At 37.4% G+C, this 23,112-nt stretch overlaps 1 protein-coding gene across 3 annotated transcripts; it reads left to right on the top strand.

Annotated features, from left to right (window-relative positions):
- Positions 1-1,826: 1,826 nt before the first annotated feature.
- dync1i1 (dynein, cytoplasmic 1, intermediate chain 1) lies at positions 1,827-22,216 on the top strand. Of its 3 annotated transcripts, none has more exons than XM_022674330.2 (17): positions 1,827-1,943; positions 4,017-4,132; positions 5,262-5,376; positions 7,684-7,741; positions 8,929-8,988; positions 9,715-9,830; positions 10,596-10,685; positions 10,906-11,068; positions 11,458-11,557; positions 12,788-12,913; positions 13,948-14,094; positions 15,400-15,513; positions 16,557-16,690; positions 16,763-16,907; positions 17,794-17,934; positions 19,702-19,827; positions 21,742-22,216. In XM_022674330.2, the coding sequence occupies exons 2-17, from the start codon at positions 4,025-4,027 to the stop codon at positions 21,850-21,852; spliced, it is 1,854 nt and encodes a 617-aa protein (XP_022530051.2). In that variant the 5' UTR covers positions 1,827-1,943; positions 4,017-4,024; the 3' UTR covers positions 21,853-22,216. The 3 variants fall into 3 exon arrangements, with proteins under 3 accessions (XP_022530051.2, XP_022530049.2, XP_022530047.2); XM_022674328.2 differs by having other exon boundaries at positions 7,651-7,741; XM_022674326.2 differs by having other exon boundaries at positions 7,600-7,741.
- The last annotated feature ends 896 nt before the right edge of the window (positions 22,217-23,112 follow it).

Genomic DNA, 23,112 nt, shown 5'->3' with positions numbered 1-23,112 from the left:
TATATACCAAGTCCTGATCTGATACTTTATCAATATAGAAGCTTAAACTGCGGTAATTAAGTGGAATTTGATGATAAAATAGCCCGGCTGGGCTTTGTTAAAAATCCTTTGCAGGCGATGATTGCCTTAAGTCTGGAACATATGGATATCACCAAACACTAGGTTTTCTCCTTTTATGATGCTTTGCCAGGCCTTTACTGCACCTGATTTTACTTCTGGGATGCTTTAGCAGTATGTTTTAGGTCACTGTCCATCTGTACTGTTAAGTGTCTTCCAATCAACCTCACTGTATTGGTTAAATTTGAGCAAATTAAATCCCTGTAACTTTAGAATTCATCCTTCTGCTTCTATTCTGTCACATCATCAATACATACTAGTGATCCGATGCCACTGGAAGCCAGGCATGCCCATACTACCACCACCATGTTTTACAGGTAACATGGTGAGCTTTGTATCGAGCCATTCCAAGCCTTCTCCATACTTAAATGGTCTCAAAAGTCTCATAAGTGACACTGTTGCAAATTGACAGGCAAAATAATAAGGCCATTAAAGCCACATCCAAGGGTAAACAGAGCCATCTAGTGTACCGACTTCAACACTGAACACTAAAACAATGTTCCTCTGCTGATCTTTTGCAGAATTTGGAACTGGAAATAAGAGTTTTGAATCTGGATCATGAAAAACAGGACTCTGGTAGAGCTAGAAAATCATTTAAAATTTTAGACTTTTGGCTTGCAAAAGCATTTTAGTACTTAAGTACACAGTAGTGAAGTAAAAATAATACTCCAGTAGAAACAGATACAGTATTTTACTACTTATATACACAACAGTAAAGTAAAAATAATACTCCAGTATATACAGATACAGTATTTAAGTACTTAAGTACACAGTAGTGGAATAAAAATAATAATCCAGAAGATATAGATATAGTAATTTAGTACTTAAGTACACAGTAGTGAAGTGACAATAATACTCCAGTAGATACAGATACAGCGTTATTTTAGTACTTAAGTACACAGTAGTGAAGTAAAAATAATAATCCAGTAGATACAGATACAATATTTTAATACTTAAGTACAGTAGTGAAGTAAAAAATTATATTCCAGTAGATGCAGATACATAATTATTTTAGTACTTGCATGAAGATACAGCATTTTAGTACTTAAGTACTGAGTAGGGAAGTAAAAATAATACTCCAGTATATACAGATACAGTATTTTAATGCTTAAGTACAATAGTGAAATAAAAATAATACTTCAGTGGATATAGAATTTTAGTACTTAAGTACAGTTGTGAAGTAAAAATAATACTCCAGTAGATAGATATACAGCATGTTAGTACTCGAGTATAGTAGTGAAATAAAAATATAACTCCAGTTGATCCAGATACAGTATTATTTTAGTACTTAAGTACACAGTAGTAGTGAAGTAAAAATAATACTCCAGTAGATACAGTGACAACATTTTAGTACTTAAATACACAGTAGTGAAGTAGTTCAATACCTCTGGTATTATTAAATCTTGTATTTATATATTTGTATTTGTATTTATATGTTATGATTAGCTTAACCTCCTGAACCTCTGCCTTTGTTGCTAGGCGTCGAGCATGACGTAGCAAAGCTGCTACTTCCTCCTCCGGATGGGATGGGTCGTTTTTTTTTAGGACCTGTTTTTAGGGAGGCTCCGCCTTCCTGTCTTGTGATTGGCTGGTGCTGTTTCGCTTTCTGCGCTTGGATTGGCTGTAGCTTCACACTTGCCATTGAGCCGTGCATTTCTGGCCAATCTCTGTGGAGGGGGCGGGGTTTTGTCGGAATACGGGTGGGAAATGGAACAAGGCGCCGGGATGCTGAGGCTGAGGCTGGATGTGGTCGGAACGGAATATTAGGATATTTATTTAAACGTTTAAACGACATACAGCGAGCAAATACAGACGGAAAAGCAACGGTACAGTGCATTTACGTGTTATCGTGTGTTAAATACGGGTTAAATACTGCGGTTTTAGGGGTTTGGTTGTAGAGCTGTTGTGGCGCATCACATCTAAAATCAGATTCCCACAGTCTGCTAAAGAGAACAAAGACTAACTCATATAAACCTCAAATATTATCTCAAATATATTAAATACATATGATCTAAAAACAGATCGTGGTTCATTTCCATTTTCATTTCATTTTTAGCTCACTATTAATCATTTTTATGTTTTTCTTTGTCGGTCTTTTGTCAGTATGACTTTTTTCATCTCTTTTGTTCACCATCACTTCATTCTCAGCAGCTGATTACATCTGTTTTTTTTTTTCAGAAAGTTTATAAATGTTTCTCTTTTATTTTAATTTTAATTTAGTAAAAAAAAATAACAGCTTAACAGTCGTAATTGTAACTGTTTTCTACACTATATATATATATATATATATGATATTTGTATAGTTTTTTGTGTTTTATAGTGTAATATGTATAATAAATATAGTCACCCAGCCAGCAGCCATAGGCCTTAAAGGAGAAATTGAATACAGCTCTGGAAAAAAAAATTAAGAGACCACTTAAAAAAATATTTGATTTTCTTTGATTTTACCAACTTGAAAACCTCTGGTTTTTACACCAGGAATGGCATAAAGTTATCCAAAAGCAGTGTGTAAGACTGGTGGAGAAGAACATGCCAAGATGCATGAAAACTGTGATTAGAAAAAAAGCAGGGTTATTCCAACAAATATTGATTTCTGAACTCTTAAAACTTTAAGAATATGTCTGAAAGCTCTACATCTTTTTTGTTATTTCAGCCATTTCTCATTTTCTGTAAATAAATGCTCTAAATGACCATATTTTTATTTGGAATTTGGAAATTGGATTTTACTCAAAAATATACCTATAAATAGCTAAATCTGAGAAACTGACTCAGAAATTTGACTTACACTACATTACATTGGAAGAACTTTACTGCTGCTGATTTTAGTTGCTGGTTGTTTATGGGTCTTTCTGGCTTCAGCTTTCTCTACAGTAAGTGAAAAGCATGGTCTGTTGGCTTGAGGTAATTGAAGAACGTTTTATTTATTTTCCTTAAGATTCTCTTGGGCTGCTTTTGCGGTATTCTTGGGCCATTATCCAATTCTGCTGTGAAGCACCATCCTATATCAGTTGTGCAACGGCTTCTAAATCTGAGCAGAACTTTTGGGTGTATATAAGAGCTGCCAGTGATTAACTTAACTTAACATGTTTTCTTAATATCTGATCATGTTTTGATGAGTTTCGACGGAAAATATAATACTTAATGGTCCTTAAAAGAAATCGATGGATTGAAGATCAAAATTCAGAATTCAAATAATTAGATTAATTAATATTAATAATTAATAAGAGGCTTTTCTTAAACATGAACATGATTCTCTGTTCATCTGTGTTTAGTTGGTCACTACTAACTAGAGCTGCTCTGAAAAAAAGAGACAAAGTAAAATGAACATTGTTGTTTTATTCTATAAACTATGGACAACATTTCTCCCAAATTCCGAATAAAAATATTGTCATTTAGAGCATTTATTTGCAGAAAATGAGAAATGGCTGAAATAACAAAAAAGATGCAGAGCTTTCAAACCTCAAATAATGGAACTTAATCATAAAGTTTTAAGAGTTCAGAAATCAATATTTGGTGGAATAACCCTGGTTTTTAATCACAGTTTTTATGCATCTTGTCATCATGTTCTCCTCCACCAGTCTTACACACTGCTTTTGGATAACTTTATGCCTTTACTCCTGGTGCAAAAATTCAAGCGTGATCATCTATCTTCGTCTTGATTATATTCCAGAAGTTTTTAATTTGGTAAAATCAAAGTGGTCTCTTATTTTTGTCCAGAGTTGTATTTGTAATTTTGTATGTGATATGTTTTTAGAGGCAATAACTGCATCAGACATCTGGTTTCTAAGTAGTTTGTGGTAAATCATTTTAACTGGCCGAATAATCTCATGAATTTCACAATTTGAATTGAAATAAGTCTTAGACATCATAACTGACCTGTGTGTGTTCTGTGTTTATAGCTAAGACAATGGCTGACCGAACCGACCTGAAAGCTGAACTTGAGCGCAAAAAACAGCGACTCGCCCAGATCAGAGAGGAAAAGAAAAGGAAGGAGGAGGAGAGAAAAAAGAAAGAGGTAAAAAACAGTTTTTCCTTTTCAATATTAATTGATCCTGAAAATGAGGACCCTGTATACTGTATATGGGGTAGAGCTGGGCAATATGACGATATTTTATCAACATATATTTATATATTTGTATATTTAACAAGCATTATAAGGATAACATGTTTAAAGCAGTGCTTAAAGAACACTGACTTCACTGTACAATTAATTATGTAATAAAGTACTGAGTAATTGGAGCAAAAACTGAATAAAAAAACTAGAAACTATACTACGCATGAAAAAGTCTTTGAATACCAGCTATAAAGAATTTGCCACTGCTGATATAGTTTGTCTTTGTGTCAAAATATTGCAATATAATTGGAAATAATGTCTATGTATTTAAATATTGTGACAATAATATTTTTACCATATCGGCATCTTTCAATGCACGATTATGTACACCATACACAGTGTCTTTTATCCTGTTCGTATCGTTATCAAAATAATTATCAGAAGTATTTCAAATCGAGCAAATGTAAGAAATATATTGTCATATAAATTTGGACCATATCGCCCAGAAGCTACAGTGGCAACACACATTTTTAAGACACACTCTTTGTTATTAAGGAATTGTGCGAAAGTATGTTTAGCAACTGATCAGGAGATCAGGAGATCGCTGGGGGTTTGAATCCCGGTCATGCGGCTTGCCATCAGCTGCCGGAGCCTGAGACATCAAAATTATTCATGCTCTCTCTGGGTGGGTACAGTACAGTAGATGGCACTCTCTCCCCTCATCACTGATAGGGTGATGTCGATCAGCACAAGACTGCGTCTGTGAGCTGATGTATTAGAACTGAGTTGCTGCGTTTTCCTCCAAGCGTTAGCACTGTGATGCTACTCAGTAATGCTGCACCAGCAGCAGTTCAAAAAGAGGCGGAGTCTGACTTCACACCCTCCTGGAGTTGGGGCATCACTAGTGATAAGGGGAGTCCCAATGAGTGGGTTGAATAATTGGTCTGGTAAATTGGGGAGAAAATAGGATAAAAATATATATAAATATATATAAATAAAAAAGGGTTTGTTCGTAAGTTTAAAGGTTTGTTGCAGTGATACCTCATTTTACGACTGAAATCTGCTTTCTTCTGCTGCATTTCTGTTATAGTCTGAGGTACAGCAAAGGGCAGAGAAAGCAACAGAAGAGTCAGATCTGGACCGAAAGAGAAAAGAGACAGAAGATTTCCTGCAAAGCGTTGGCATCTCACCTGAACCACCTTTAGGTATTTTTCTCTAACTTCTCTAATAAATAAAAACGATGACCGCGTGATGAGTAACTCGTATCGTAAAATGTAAGTTGGGTGAACTGTGTTTATTGTATTTTTCCCACTATAAGGCACACCGTATTATAAGGCACACTATGAATGAACGTCTATTTTCTGGTCTATTTTAATACATAAGGCACACCGGATTATAAAGCTCATTATGCAACACTAGTAAGGAACAGGGGTGTTGCCATGTTTTCCTTCTAATTCAGCGGGTTTCACCACTGGGTGGTGGTGGTGGTGGTGGAGGGTAGGTTAAGTAAGTTAAGTAAAGCTAAACTTAATAAACAAAACTGTAATTCTTAAAAAAACACACTTTCTTTCAAATTCAAACGAGCGCTGGATGTTAATCTACACAGATTTCTCTGCTAAAAACTGTTTATTTGGGTGAGTAAAAAGCTTCAGTTTATTTACAGTAAGCTTAGATCCCAAAGTTCTCCAGCTCTAAAGGCTGGAGCATTAGCTAGCGGTTCATCCTAGCAGCTAATGCTAATGCTGCTCCAGCAGTGCTAGCTGGGGTTAGCAGCAGGCTACAGACAGCTAATACTTACCTCTGAATGCCGAAAACAGCAGGTAATATCAGTGGTGCAAAAAGGGAGTATGCAGCCTATGCGACACATAGGCTGCCCCCCCCCCCCCCTAATTTATAAATGCACCTTCCCAACCCAACCTGAAATCTGAAAGGTTTACATACTTTTTGCCCCTCACAAATACGTAATATTGAATCATTTTCCTCAATAAATAAATTACCAAGTATAATATTTTTGTCTCTTTATATATTTTAAGGGAAAATCTAATGATATTTTAGCTCATATTTATGCAGAAATACAAAAAACTCACAAACTATCAAGCTCCAATGTAAAGAAAACATACTAAGACCTCATACTAAGACTTCTAAGCTCTAAACAATGAACACACAAGTGTTGACAAAACATATCTACTGCTTTCAAAAACTAATGTTAAATTAATTATTTCATTGTGATAACACTACACTATGAGCTTGTTAGCCCTGCCATTGATTATGACGTCTTTCAGTTACTGGTGCTTTTAAAGACAAGTAACTTCTTACTGTATTACTTGAACTGATTATTTCAACACTATTCTTTAAACTTAGGATGGAATTTATTGTCTTTTTAAGGCTTGAGAAAATGTGTATGTCTTTGTCAAGTGTTTTCCGAATGACCCTTGAACTGGGTTTGGTATAAGTCTTCACATCCCATTGCATGGTTTTACCACTAGAATATTAGCATTTGATGCATAGTTGATTAAATGTCCTCTCCATGTTTCATTTTTTTGTTTAAACTTTATAATAACATATATATAATGTATGTAAGCAGTCCACAAAAAAAAACAGAAATGTGTACACTCATAACATGGTTAGAATGGAAGGCATGTCCAGGGGGCTAAGTGCTGTCACTATGATCGGGAGATTGCCGGTTCGAATCCTGTTGATGCAGCTCGCCATCAGCTGCCGGAGCCCTGAGAGAGCACAATTGGCCTTGCTTTCTCTGGGTGGGTAGATGAATGCGCTCTCTCTCTCCCCTCATCACTCAGAGGGTGATGTGGATCAGCACAAGGCTGCGTCTGTGAACTGATGTATCAGAACTAAGTCGCTGCGCTTTCCTCCGAGTGCACTGTGATGCATCAGCAGCAGTACAAAAATAGGCGGAGTCTGACTTCACATGTGTTGGAGGAGGCATGTGCTAGACTTCACCCTCCTGTTGTTGGGGCATCACTAGTGATAGCGGGAGTCCTAATGAGTGGGTTGGGTAATGGGCCTTGTAAATTAGGTAGAAAATGGGATAAAAATTTGAAATAAAATTTATAATGGAAGGAATTAGACTGTTTACTATAAAATAAAACTGCACTTTTATTACTCCCAATGTCGCCAAAACAAAATGGCTTATGGCAACTATGTTTACATATGTGTGGTTTTAACACATTTTGCATGTGTTAATCCTAAAATCACCCTTAATTCTGTTACTTAGTGTATAGCAGTTGTATATACATCGAATTCTTAAAGTGTGTCAGAAATCAAAAAGGCTTGAAAATTGCTTGACAATGTCTCCTGTTGTTTTGTTTTTCCTTTCTGCTTTTTTTTCTTTCCTCCTTGCTTTAACCATTTCAATCCATCATGTTAATTTTGATTTGGCTCTTTCTTCTGCCTCTGCTGGCCCCCAGTGCAGCCGCTGCAGCTTTTAACATGGGATACCTGTTATTTTCATTATTTAGTCCCAACCCCTATGTCTCCCTCTTCGCAATCAGTGAGCACACCCAGTGAGGTGGGGAGCCAGGAGTCGGTGGACGGTGGGACAGTAACCAGGTAATTCTTCCCCCAATTTGGTCAACATTACTGATATAAAATTTGTTTTATGATATTATGTACAGTGCTGTGAAACAATATTTGCCCCCATTAGATATCTTTTGTTTCTGCTTGTTTTAATCATAATTATGTCCTGAGTAAATACAAAAGGCATTTTTAAATTATGATTTTATTTATTAAAGATTGAAAAGTGCCAGATTTTTAAGAAACCTTCAGATGATTTAACTGATTAAACGAGTTCTGTGACGCCACAGACAGGAGTGAGACGCTTGCAGTAAAAATCAGGAGAGGTTTTAATAAACAGAGCCAAACCAACAAGCTTAAACTGAGTACTAACAACAGTACAAAACACAAACAACACAGACCAAAACATCAGAGCCAAATCACAGTCCAAAAGGGATAAACAATAAACAGGAAATAAGGGTCTAAACCAGAACAAAACAGCCAAATGAACTAACCAAAAGGGCAAGACAAAATCAGAGACAAAAGCCAAAAAATAGGTCATACACGGAAATAGATAATCAAAGAAATAAAGCTCGGTATGCAGCTGAATAACAGGGGCAATACTTCGCGAGAAACAGGACAAACAGACTTGTATTTATACATAGAAAACCCCCAGTAATTACTCAGAACACAGGTGAAGCAGATCTAACAATCAGGTGCTGATTGGCTGGCTGAGACACAGGATTGAGAGGTGCATTCTGGGAGTTGGAGTATGTGAAGGTGGAAAAGTCAGTAGAAGCATTGGAAGGTGTGACAAGTTCCCATTTATGATTTTTTTTTTAAATATGATACTTTTTCCAAGATATAAAACATTAAGTTAATATCACAACTAATTGCATTTTTCAACCTGTCCTCCTAAATGATATATTTTCCTCCTTTCTTCTGTCTCTTAATGGAAAAATGGCAGATATAGGTAAGGAATAATGTAGGTGATAATGTTTATATGTGTAAATACCTGGACCTGTGGAGTGATTCATTGTCCATTAGTGAGTCAGTATGAGAGTGTTGTATTTTTTCTCTATGTGACACAGACACTGTACAGTGTAATTTGATTTCATCGTATGTGACAGTGTGGTACCTCATGAAAGCATGCATGCGCATTCTTCCAGCTCTTCTCCGGTGGCTAATCATCCGTGTTCTGTTCTCTCCTGTCTGTTTATGTTGTGTTATGCTGGTACGGTCAGGACGCTGCAGTGGGACACAGACCCCTCAGCTCTTCAGCTTCTCGCAGACTCTGAGCATGGGTGAGATTTTCATTACTGGCATATCTGGTCAGAATTTAAAGTGTTAAAGCCATATCTTACATGCTACACAAGGCATGTCTCAATGCTTATTGCTATCTTACACCTTGTGAACAGTCTATTTTTGAAAGAGCTTAAGAATATATCAACTCTGAGGAGCATGGCGGTCTGGAAATGAGGTGTGTTTAGATACATTTCATCATTCAACAGCCATTGCTTCCCAACTTTTCAGTTTTATCAGCAATAAACAGAATACAAAATAAAATAAACGCATGAACGCACAGGTTTCCTCTGCTGAGAAGCGCAGAAGCGCTGAACCTCTAAAACACCAATGCACCAATGTCAGAGCGCACCTGGCTCTTAAAGGGAATAAATAGCAAGTCACACGCTGATTGGTTTATTTCACATTATGCCCAAAACACACTCATGATTAAGAGATATTAAGAGAATTAGTTCATATTTTTTGCACATTTTGAGCCGTGCAAATGTACTGTGTACTTTTCCCGTCGTTACGATAGCAAAGACACACTGACACAGCCTAAATCCAGCTGCACAGTGCATAGATTATTAAAATAGGGCCCAGTGTGATTCTATAAGCAAGTCCCGATTACGATTTAGTTCATTACTTTAAAAAAAACTGAATTATTTAATCAGTACAGCAGCAGTGTTTGATTCAGTGGTTGTATGTGTTTGTTGTGTCTTCATCTGTTGTTTTAATTCTGATCTCAGGTGCAGAATGCGGAGACTTGGAGCATCCAAGATTGTTCAGATTGACTTCATGCCCAAAGAATTGGTGACATATTCTAAAGAGACCCAGACTCCTATTGCTCCAAATCTGTCTGAAGGTAAAACTCAGGATTCTAAAAATGTCAGGACAGTTAGAAAGTTAGAAAAGTAAATATACATGAAATATGCACGGAGGGAATAAAATGTTGCTTGTTTTAAATCGCTCTTTTAAAATAATATGTCTATAAATATTGCCTGTTACTGCCATTTTTTCTGCAACTGTAATGGAATTCTGATTCTGTTGTTGCATCCCGATTATGCAATACTGATTTATTCTGTATAAACAGTGTTTTGGTTCTGGGGAATTGGTTTTTGATGCTATTTAAAAAAAATAGATCTAGAAAAACGATATTGCAATATTGTAAAAATTGGGCAGTTAGATCTAAAATATGAAACCACAAACTGGGTCAAAATCTGCATCATATCTTGATCATTTAAAATCTGCTTATATTCAGTTCAAGTGGTATTATAGTTCTCAAATGGATCACAGCGAACAATTATTTTGATAGTCAATTAATCTGCCAATTATTTGTTTTCCTTAATCGATTATTAATCAGATAAAAAGGGAAAAAAGCAACGATTGATTTCCAACATTTTATTTAATAAACCAAACGGCCATGTGAGTGAGATATACATTTATTACGAATGAGACTCATCTTGTTTAACTACTCTAGCAGGATTTAGGGCCATTGACTGAGAGTGAATTGAATTAGTTTTCAGCTATTTTGAAGCACCAGAGTAGGGTTTTGAGAGCAAGAACCATATAAACTTTAAATTACTAATAAACAGTTTCCTGAGAATTAGCTTTTTCTCATTTCCCACAGAAGAGGAGGAGGATGAGGAGCTGCCAGTGGTCAAACCCAAACCTCAGTCAGATGAACAGGAGGAGGAAGATCCTCAGGAGACTAACAAAGGTAAAAAGACTAGTACCTTGTCCTTTTCCTGTCATTACGATAGCAAAGACACACTGACACGGCCTAAATCAAGCTGCACGGTGCACGGTTGGTGGCTCACTTATAGATAGCTAAAATAGAGCATTTAAACTGTAACGCATCACTGTACATTGTCACTTTGCACCATGTTTACAATAACACTGCTAAAGACTGGACTGATAACAACACTGATCTCCTCTAGATCTTCCACGGGAGCTGACAGAAGAAGAGAAGCAGCAGATTGTTCACTCAGAGGATTTCCTCATGTTCTTTGACCGCAGCATCCGGGTGATGGAGCGCGCTCTAGCGGAAGATTCTGATATATTCTTCGACTACAGCGGCCGTGACATGGAAGAAAGAGAGGGGTCAGTTTTTTTCACATTTACAGCTATATAGCTTCATGTCACAGGGCTTTAAAGTAAGTATACTCTGTATTACTCTGTAACACAGGAATTACAGTTTTGTTTGCTTAGCCTAGCTTTTAACCTGCTAAATTTGAAGAAAAACATGGCCACATCTTTGTCCCTTACTAGTGTTGCATAATTCACCATATAATACCGTGCGCACTATGAAAATATGAAAATAGACCAGAAAATAGACGTTCATTGAGAGTGTGCCTTTGTAACATGGTGCACCTTATAGTGCACAAAATAATTACATTTTTGTACCGATGTTATAGAGGTCTTAATAACGATCAATGTGATATACAGTATATGCTATGTATTAAAACTGAGTTGCCTTGTTTGGTCATTAGGGAGACACAAGCTGGACTAAATATGTCTTTCAACCGACAATTCTATGATGAGCAGTGGTCAAAGCATCGAGTTGTCACCTGTCTGGACTGGTCACCACAGGTAACAGAGATTTCTAGAAGACAACTGAAGACTAGCAATCTCTTCTATTATTATGTCTTTTTATAATATTGCTCTCTATGTTTTTGTCAAGTAGTTTTCTGCAGCACCCACAAAATTAAAAAATGTGGGCCACAAAAAAAAATTCTGTTTTGTAAAATGAAGTGTAATGGGATGGAGTGCTACAGACTAGTAGCTCTCCAGCCCAGAGGGTTGTTGAACCCAATTGCAGAACAATTGGTCTTAAAGCAGGTAAACACACCGCTCCTCACATGGGATCGAACCCGTGTCGTCAGGGTCGTGGTCCAATTCGCTTCGGAATTATAGGAATTATAGGAAGCCCAAGAATGGGCAGAAAAACGAGAGCGGGCGGAAACTAAAGTCATGCTGAGCACGACAGAGAGAGAGACAGGAGAGGAATGTAAAGAAAAGCTTGCCAGAGAAGCATGTTATTTATTTCGTTTTTTCATTATCGTTCATTATAAGCCAGATGTTTCATGCTTGTGGGCCACATCTGGCCCGTGGACCGACCCCTGGTGCACAGCTTGTATAACAGTGTAAATTTACTGTGCCCTCAAAATAACTCAACACACAGCCATTAATGTGTAAAACACTGACACCAAAAGTGAGTGAGTGAAAATGGACAAATTATGCCTAAACACTCTTGGCCATGGAGTTCACTAGAGCTTCACAAGTCGCTGGTGGTGGATCTTAAAGATCTTGCGCTCCTCCTCCTTCCATTCGAGGATGGAGTCGTCCACAGATACTCGAAAGGGTTTAGTTCTAAAACAAGTTAAAACATCATTATGTGCAAAATAAAATCCCTGTAGTTTTGTATTAACTGCAGTGGTGTAAAAGTGATTATCACTCTACAGCTGTAGGTGGAGCCCAGGAGCAAAAAATGGCAATTCTCACATAATGCTTCTCCTATAGATATACCACTATTTCTTCAGAATTCAGTGTTAGTGTTGAGTTGTTGGTTTTCGCAACCAATAGTAGATTAGTAGCACATTACATTTCGGAGTGCTTCGCTATATCTACAAATCCTTACTCAATATATAAATGTTATAAGCCTCAGGTTTCTTGATGATAAGAAAAATTGCACTTGATAATAAAATGAGTTTATTCTTTTATTATACATTCTTAATCAGTTTCAACTTACGTACTGCTTGCAATATTACTGCCTCCATTGCAATAATGTAACTTCTTTTTTTCTTTATTTTTTCCCTTTAGTTCTCTGAGTTGCTTGTAGCCTCTTATAACGCTAATGAAGATGCTCCACACGAACCGGATGGAGTCGTCCTGGTGTGGAACATGAAGTTTAAGAAGACAACTCCAGAATATATATTCCACTGTCAGGTCAGATATCACACTTTCTAGAATTTGTCTTCTATAAACCTAGTTTAAAGGGGAACTCCAGTGTAAAATTGACTTTTGTTGTAGTAAAACATGATAAAAAGTACTTACCTTTGATGAAGCGCACAACTCCCTTCTCCCACAGTGTTCCAAGATCCAGAAATTTCAACAGTTTTTCCAAACACCCTTCAAACTGGGTGACATGGGGCTTAATTTGCCCCCAATAAATCGATTTTTCCACTGTTATTCAGGCTCAATATAGCTCAACATCTCCTTTCAAAATCTGGAGAGCCCTGACATTTAAAATACTTAAAAAAGTATTAATAACTTAAAAAAGTACACAAGAAGCTACAATATGTATATGTACATAGTAATGGCGGCGCTCGGAGCTGAAGCTAGCGTTAACAGTGGTTTTTAATAAGCTTCTTGTGCACTTTTTAAGACGTCCTCTGAGAAAATTACAGGCTGAATTATCTACTGTTTTTCGCTGAACTCCGTGATTCCATGGTGGTAACTTTAGTGTCGTCTGGATCCACATCTCTAAGTTTCGTCACCTCGAGTTTAATATAATTTGGCCACGCATTTCCTCGAAGATCCTCGTTAACACAACAGCAAGTGTCAATGGAGGAGCTACTGAACTCGATGTCACGTGACTTCCTGTTTTTTCAATTGCAGTCTGGATGCAAAAGTTTTAGCACTGAGTGCTAAATATGCGAAATATTTTTCACAGATGTCCCGCTGAGAAACTAATGCCCTCCGGATAGGGCTAAAGTCTCGCAATGGAAATCTCAACCCTTGTGAGAAAAAGATTCTGAACATGTTTGAACTGTATTTCTGTGCTGTATTATTGCAAATATATTAATAAACACACTATGAAAAATTCTGAATTTGATGCGGCTAGGCGTTTGTCAGTCCCAGAGGGTTAATTGATCTCTATGGATTTGGTTAACAGAATTTTATATCCTATGCTCAGTCAATCTGCAATGCAATCAATAATGAAATCACCCATTTCATGTTTTTTTTTTTTCTTCCTGCAGTCTTCTGTGATGTCAGTGGGCTTTGCACAGTTTCATCCTAACCTGGTTGTTGGAGGAACATACTCAGGGCAGATTGTGCTGTGGGACAATCGAAGCCACAGGAGGACGCCAGTACAAAGGACCCCTCTATCTGCTGCTGCTCACACTGTAAGATCATGCTGCTGCAGTACTTTCTCTGAACTTTAGAAAACCATATCAAATCATATATTGTATCTCTGCAGTTATATTTAGAGGTGTACCTCGGCTGGTGTGCTTTGGGTCATTGTCCTGATGCAGAACCCAAGTACACCTGAGCTTAACGTCACAAGCTCATGGCCAGACATTGTCCTTCAGGATTTTTTGGTAGAAAGCAGAATTCATGGTTCCATCCATTTTAGCAGACCATCACACTACCACCACTAGTGCTGGGCGATTTTCACGATTAATTTGGTTAACTCAAATTACAGTTTTACGTGATTTTCAAAATGGAGTAATCACAATTTTACATACAGACATTTTATCTTTTTAATCCAAAATATCCGAAAACACTACTAATTTCTGAAGTGTTTATCCATCTTACCCTGGTTACCAGCGCCTCCAACAGACCAACGCATGCATATTTGCATTCCGCTTAGTCCGAGCATATATTTAGCTAAAAATAAATCCTACCGTTTCTAAAAACTGCAGTGTCATCGCTTTCTGGTAAGGATCCGTGATTAATGGTGAAAAACAATATTATTATCTCCTTTAAAGTTTCTTCTGTGACTCGTTTTGTGTGTTTTTTTCCAATTTTCTGTCACAAACCTGACACTGATTTTCTCAATGCTGTTTGTTTTTTACAGGTAAACCTAGTTCTGAACTATTTCTTTGTCATCTGTAGTTTGATTTTTAGTAAGGGGGAAAAATCGATTTTAATTGTAAATCAGATATTTTGGTAAAATATCAAAGATTATTTTTTTGGCAATAATTGCCCAGCACTAACCACCAAATTCTGTTAATTTTGCATCAGACACACAGCTTTCAAAAAGTTCCACTTTTGTCCTGAGGATCATCAATATGTTTTTTTTTTTTTTTTTGCAAATGTGAGATGAGCCTTTGCATTCTTTTTATCAGCAGTGTTTTTTGCCTTGCAACTCTCCCATAGATACAATTTTTTTCCAGTTATTTTCTTATTATTGAATTGCCTGCAGTTCTTTAGATGTTTTTCACAATTATTTTGGGAGCTTCTGGATAAGTTGTCCATGCCTTTTTACAGTAATTTTGGTAATATTGGTAATATTGATGATCCGATCACTACTGGGATGGTTCAACACTGTTCCATGTTCTCTCCATTTGTGAATAAAACAAAATGTCAAAAGTATTAGACCCTGTCAAAAGTTCATTTTGCCTTGGACTTCTAGGTCATCTATTGTTAATGTACCTCATTTGTAAGTCGCTTTGGAATGAGTGTTCATTTGTATTTTTTCTCTGCAGCACCCGGTATACTGTGTAAATGTGGTGGGAACCCAGAATGCCAACAACCTGATCACCGTGTCCACAGACGGAAAGATGTGTTCCTGGAGCTTAGACATGCTTTCTCAGCCACAGGTGAGCATTGCACTATAAAAATGAAAATGTCGTGAGTTTTGAAGAAACTCACCATCAACTAATCTTTAGTTCAGATCATTCATTTTTTATATGTAGAAAATTTTTAAGTATTGGGGCTCCGAGTAGTCCAGCAGGCAAAGCGCTGCCACTACAATCGGGAGAACGCTGGTTCCAATCCCGGTCATGCAGCTTGCCGTCAGCTGCTGGAGCCCTGAGAGAGCACAATTAGCCTTGCTCTCTCTGGGTGGGTAGATGGTGCTCTTTCTTTCCCCTCCTCCAAAGGGTGATATCGATCAGCACAAGGCTGCGCCTGTGAGCTGATGTATCAAAACCGAGTAGCTGCGCTTTCCTCTGCGTGCACTGTGTGATGCTACTCAGCAAAAGCAGCAGTTCTAAAAGAGGCAGAGTCTGACTTCACATGTATCAGAGGAGGCATGTGCTGGTCTTCACCCTCACCAGTAATACGGGGAGTCCTAATTGATAATTGGCCTTGTAAATTGGGGAGAAAATGGGATAAAAATTAGAATCAAAATAAAAGAAAAAAGAAGAAAAACTTTAAATATTTAGCTTTACCAAAATTAAAATACACATTATATTTTTAGTTGTCCTAATTTAAGTTCGTTTTTAAGTTATAATTTAAGTTCATTTAAATTTAAGTTCAAATTTAAGTTCATTTAATAGCAACTTGCTCTTACAGCCTTCAACACTGAGGCCAGACAGTTAACTATTATATAAAACACATAGTATATAAATCCCAAGGGAAACCAGCAGTCTGTGGGGAATGACTACACACTGATGATGAAAGAGAGAGAGAGGTGGGAGGAGACGTCCAATATGCAAATAGTGTGACCATCAGGTAAAAAAAAACCCTGCAGAATTATTCAGTAGATCCCATTCCATTGACTAAAGAGTCAAACTGAGCATGTGCAGTAGTGCAAAGAGGTTGGCTTGGCCTCAACTAGGGTTCCGCTACAATTTGATAATTTTGCCTGAAGAAATTGGAGAAAATTAGAAACATAAATTACACACTGTTTCTTTCACAGGAGAGCATGGAGCTGATCTACAACAAGTCTAAGGTTGTCGCTGTAACCGGGATGGCCTTTCCTGCTGGTGATGTGAATAACTTTGTAGTGGGCAGTGAGGAAGGGACAGTTTACACAGCCTCTCGACACGGCAGGTCAGTACATTCATTAAGCAATCGCCATTGGTCAACCATATTTATGAGTTAATGCTTGCCTTCTCTCTACAGTAAAGCTGGCATTGGTGAGATGTTTGAGGGGCACCAGGGGCCTGTGACTGGCATCAGCTGCCATAACGCAATGGGACCCATTGATTTCTCTCACCTCTTCACTACCTCATCTTTTGACTGGACGGTCAAACTATGGTCAACTAAAGTAAGAGCTGAGTTTCATTCCTATTCTGTTTCCTTTGAAATAATGAAAATGAGACAAGATATTTATTGTTGCAACAGACAACCAGGCAGATTTATGAATCATTAGACCTAATTCAACCCGCCCACTCTCATTCAAGTTGTATCAGTTGGGCAATACCTGATTTACTGAAAAATAAAAATTCATGGAGCTAGTAATCCCCCCAGTTTCTGAACAAGTGCTGGATGTTAATCTACACAGATTTCTTTCTTAAAAACTGTTTATTTGGGTGATTAAAGCACCGCCGTTTATTTACAGTAACCTTAGATTTCCAGATTTCTAACAAGGCTAGGTGCAGCAGCATTAGTGGCTAGCCCCTAGCGGTAGCGGGATGTAAATAACTGCAACTGGGCTTGAGGAAGGGGCTTGGTTTGCTTTGCATAAATTGAGATTATTGGATGAAAAAGAGTTGGATTTAAAATTTTTAATATCGTTGCTGTCCAAAAAAAAAAAAAAAACATTTAACTCCAAAACATTAACTTTACAGTAGAGACAAAAAAACTTGTAAACTTTCAATGGAAGTCAAAAATATTTCACGTCATTTTGAAGAGTTTCTATTGGTCCATTCATCAAGAAATTTTGGCACAGTGTGAGGGACAGTTTGTCTGTTAAATTGATGTAGTAAACTTAAAATCGACAAAAAGAGATAAGTGTTTTTCATTGGAGAAACTTCACTGAAACTTCTTTATAACACTGTACTTCAGCGGAGTGTCTTTACTGCTCCTTAATATATATAACATGACATAAGGAGCACCAGATTATAAGGAGCACTGGATTTTTGGTGCGCCTCATAGTGTGAAAAATATGTATGTATATGTATGTATAATTCTTCTCTTTTTTCTACTTACAGCATAACAAACCCCTGTACTCCTTTGAGGACAACGCTGACTACGTCTATGATGTTATGTGGTCTCCTGTGCACCCGGCTCTGTTTGCTACAGTGGATGGAATGGGCCATTTAGACCTGTGGAACCTCAATAATGACACAGAGGTGAGCGGGTCCAAAGCTTCTGATCACAGTCAAAAAAGTGAGCAGCCTCATTAGACATGTCTTAATGACAAGACTTTCCAGCATAAAGAACAGAAAAATGATTATGGTTATGGCCATATCTACCCTTCTTTAGTAGTACAGTAGCTGTGTTTTATGTTAGCAATGACTTTATTACTGCACTTCATCTGTCAGACCTCTAATTCTTCTCTTCACAGCTGAAACTTAGACTTAGTCCAATGCTAAGCTGAGCTAAAGGCGCTGTGGAGCAACACCAGCAGATGACATGTCTCTCCAAACCATCACTGATCATCAGTGAATTTTACATTTCATTTGTAAATCAAGGGAGCAGAGTCTGGAGGAAGAGTGGAGAGACACACAGTCCAAACTGCTCGAGGTCTAGTGTGAAGTTTCCACCAATCAGTGATGGTTTAATGGAGAGACATGTCATCTGCTGGTGTTGATCCACTGTGTTTTATCAAGTCCACAGTCAGTCATGCTTTTTATGGAGTTGCAGATTTCATTTTCCAGCAGGACTTGGCACACTGCCCACACTGCCAAAATTACCTATTGGTCTTATATAATATTCAAATTTCCTGAGACACTGATTTTTGGGGGTTTATTTGTTTGATTATTTGCTTGATTATTAAGCCATAATCATCAACAAAAATAGAAATAAACTCTTAAAAAAGATCACTCTGTGATTAATACATGTACATAATAATTGGTTTCACATTCTAAACTAAATTACTAAAATAATGTTAAATTAAATTTTTTGGAAATGCCCTAGTATTTTTAAATTTCTTTCCATTTGTACTTCATTGGTTTTCCTTAAAACCCCTGGAAGTTTACTGCAACATTTTGTACACTGGATTTTGTACCATTTTCCTGAAGAGCTTAAATGGCAAAAATATAAAGAAAAAATGGAATTCTGGAGAAAACAACTTTTGACTTCTTCGGTTGTGAAAATCATAAAACAAAAAAGACGGGTTATTTATCACTTTTCACAAACCTTCCATAAGCTTGGGGTATCAGAGATCCTGTTTCTTTCTAAGTACCTCACACATCTTTGTAACACGTTGCAAAGCTCGTTAGAGGTGTCCGGGCCTAATTACAGTTGCTAGGCAGTTGCTAAGCTCAAAAAGAGATTTAACCAGTAGGAAACCCCTCTAGAAAACATCTAATGAATTCTAGGACCTAAAACATGCCTCTGTAATGTTTTGTTCATTTGTATACTGAGTATTTTAACTCAAGTATATAATATACAGGTATTAATTTCACAAATGTAGTTTAGAGTTATTTTGGTAAACTCTGTATAAACTCTATATAATCTGTCTCTAGTAAATATATAATGGGAAATAACAGAAAGAACAGTGTGAATTTTCTTTAAAATACCCTGGTGTGATAATTAGGGGTGGGTGATGTATCACGATATTTCAGGGTATAATATCGTTTCCGATATTCAAAAATGTTGGCGATATTACAGTGAACAATATGATACACTCCTACTACACTACAACAGTCAGACGTTCATTGCTATCTTGGCAATGCAGGCGCGCTGCACAAGCTCAACACACATACACCTCTAAACTTGCATCAGTGCACAAACCTAACATTACATCAACAACAAACACAATATAAGATAAAATATTATTTCTGTTCCCATAACTGACTGAACCTTCACAGCGTGAATGAGCAGATTTGCTGTGCCAGTGTCAGTTATGAAATAGTGAATATAAAATCATCTATTTTTTTCATTGCCTTTACCAGGTTCCCACTGCAAGTGTGACAGTGGAGGGTTCATGTGCCCTGAACCGGGTAAGGTGGGCATCAGGAGGTCGGGAGGTAGCAGCAGGTGATTCAGAGGGACACGTGTGGATCTATGACGTTGGAGAGGTAAGAGTCTCTTCTTAATCTCTTCAGTTTAATAGACTAAGTGTACTTTTGCCCCGTACCCCTACACCTTGTTTTCGAGTGTGAACATAAACAGAGGGGAAGTAGTAAAGGACAACCCCTTTAAGCACCCGATACAGAAAAAGTTAGTTATAGCAGTGGAGAGCTAAAGTTCAGCAACCTAACTGCTGCTTAACTAGTTAATTTTAGGGCTTTATTATATGTGTTCAGAAAGATGACAGGTGGTGCAGCAATTAATTATTATTTTCTATTTCTTAATTAATATGTGATTTTATTTTTATTCTATTTTATTTTATTTTTCCATTCCATATAAAAATGCCTGCAGCCTCTGCTGCACCAGTTAAGGTGGAACAGGAAAGTTAGCTAGTTACTGATACAATCTACTAGCATTTTTAAAAATGCTTGTTATCAAGAATATGGCCATAAAATATTGAAACCACACATTAAACTATGGTAATATTTTAATAATCATATTTCTTAACCAGTAAAATACTTACATTTCTGGGTTTCTTTGGCTGCTTGTGCCAGTGCCATCTTTTCTTAAAAGTCTTAAAATGTCTTAAATTAAAATCTGGGTAATTAAGGTGTCTTAAATTTACTTAAATTTACTAAAATGACATTTTCAGATAATGTGTTTAATGCTGGTGGGAAAGCACATACTATATTTAGCAGTGAGTTACCAGGGAGAGAACTAAGGTTAGCAGAGAGTTAGCTAACATTACAGGGGAAAGAACTAAGGTTAGCCGAGAGCTAGTTAACATAAGCGGCAAGCTAGCTAACATACTAACTTTATCGCCGATTTAGCTACGTTACCAGGGAGAGGACTAAGGTTAGCAGAGAGCTAGCTAACATTACAGGGGAGAGAACTAAGGTTAGCCGAGAGCTAGCTAACATTACAGGGGAGACACCTAAGGTTAGCCGAGAAATAGCTAACATGCTAATGTTAGCGGTGAGTTAGCTACATTACCAGGAAGAGAACTAAGGTTAGCAGAGAGCTAACTAACATTACAGGGGAGAGAACTAAGGTTAGAGGGGAGCTAGTTCATATACTAATGTTATTGGTGAGTTAGCTAACTTTACCAGTGAGAGAACTAAGGTTAGCAGAAAGCTAGCTAACATTACTGGGGAAAGAAGTAGAGGAGGGCTAGTTAATTTTAGTCGAGAACTAGCTAACATACTAATGTTAGCGGTGAGTTAGCTTTGTTACTAGGGAGAGAACTAAGGTTAGCAGAGAGCTAACTAACATTACAGGGGAGAAAACTAAGGTTAGCCGAGAACTGGCTAACATACTAATGTTAGTGGTGAGTTAGCTACATTACCAGAAAGATAACTAAGGTTGGCGGAGAGCTTGCTTACTAACATTACAGCATTAACTAGCTCTCTGCTAACCTTAGTTCTCACTGGTAACGTTAGCTAACACCGCAAGCCCTCCGCTAATCTAAGTTCTCTTCCTGGTAACGTTACCAGGAAGAGAACTAAGGTTAGCGAGAGCTTACTAACATTACAGGGGAAAGAACTAAGGTTAAAGGGGAGCTAGTTAATTTTAGTCGAGAACTAGCTAACATACTAATGTACCAAGGAGAGAACTAAGGTTAGAAGAGGGCTAGCTAACATGAGAGGTGAGCAAGCTAACATACTAATGTTAGCGGTGAGTTAGCTAACGTTACCAGCGAGAGAACTAAGGTTAGCAGAGAGTTAGCAAACATTACTGGGGAAATAACTAAGGTTACCAGAGAGCTAGCCAACATTGCCGGGAAAAAAACTAAGTTTAGCATAGAGCTAGTAAATATTAGCCTTGAACTAGCTATGAATTGAGTTAGCTATGAAAAGGGATTGGGTCTTGGTGTGTACTAAGATAAGAAATGTGATATGTATATTCTTGTGCATTGTTCACAGCAACTGGCTGTACCTCATTCAGAGGACTGGAGCCGACTGGCACGTGTTCTGATGGAAATCCGAGCAAACACCGACGGAGAACAAGAGGGGGCCATAGAAGTGACTGGCTGAAAGCACAGCAGTGTCATAAACACAGCGCACACAGTATGTGTGGTATGTGGATTAATGTTCCGTAAGGGTGACCAGGGCATGAACTAACACGTCTTGGTTGTGTTTGATCAGGATTAATAGCATTTGCACAATTAATTGGAAATAGAGATGGGCTTGTTGTAACAGTATCTAAAAAAGTCTGCTAAATCAATGCAAAACGTTTAAAAAAAAATAATTTTGTCCACGAAATAGAACAAAAATAATGCCACGACTGCATCACATTATTATTCTGTATGTACTGAATTTTTATGTTTGTATTTTTTTTTTGGGAGGTTTACATTTAAGACTGTATTAAAACAAACCCTACCTTGTGGAGGCTGTATTACGTATAGCCTCACTGTTTGCTTCAATCAGTTCTATCAAGACCACTTAAATCCCTATTGTACGCCCGTCTTGCACCTGCATCAGTTAAATAGCGACGGAGCTTGTGAAAATATCTACGTAGAATATATCCACGGGTGTGGTGGTCTAATGTATGGTGAAAATGAGGAATATTCAGGTAAATTTCTGGCATATTGCCATCTTGGCAACGGAAAACACAGGTGCTCCACTGACTGAATACAACCTAGACAGATTTCAACAGTTCATTGCTATCTTGGTGTTACAGAATACAAAATAATATAACATTGCTTTTCTCGTAAATGAGCTGCTCACACACCTTTACGGCATAAATGAGCTGGCCTTGCAGAAGCGCTGCACCTTTAAAATACCAATCCGCCAAAGTCAGAGCGCACCTGGCTCTCAAAGGGAATGGAAAGTGAAACACTGATTGGTTTATTTCACTTTTTGCCCTAAACACACCTATGAGTAATCAATAGAATTAGTACATGATTTTTGCGCGTTTCAAACCACACTAGGTGTACTTTTCCAAACTCGCCATAAATCAAGCTGGACAGTGTGCGGTTGACAGCTCGCCTATAGATCACTAAAATAGGACCCTAAGTGTCTGATAGAAGTAATATAAAAACAAAACAATACAACTGTACTGTCTATATCTCATACACAAAATCAGATATTTAAAAAAAAATAAAGTTAAGGTTTTAAGTTAAACGCAAACAAAAATATATTTGCCAAACTGCTGTAAAAAGTTCACATACAAGAAAAAAAAAGAGCAAAGGCCTGTTCTGCTTGACCCTGTTTAACCCTGTTACATTTTAAACAGAGGCAGGATGTGCCAAGATGTCCCTTACAACCAATACTTGATGCATATTTAGATAAAGT

Source organism: Astyanax mexicanus, chromosome 6 (assembly GCF_023375975.1).
Source record: "Astyanax mexicanus isolate ESR-SI-001 chromosome 6, AstMex3_surface, whole genome shotgun sequence".
NCBI lineage: Eukaryota > Metazoa > Chordata > Actinopteri > Characiformes > Acestrorhamphidae > Astyanax > Astyanax mexicanus.
The sequence above is the reverse complement of the archived record's forward strand: the minus strand, read 5'-3'. Positions and strand labels throughout refer to the sequence as shown.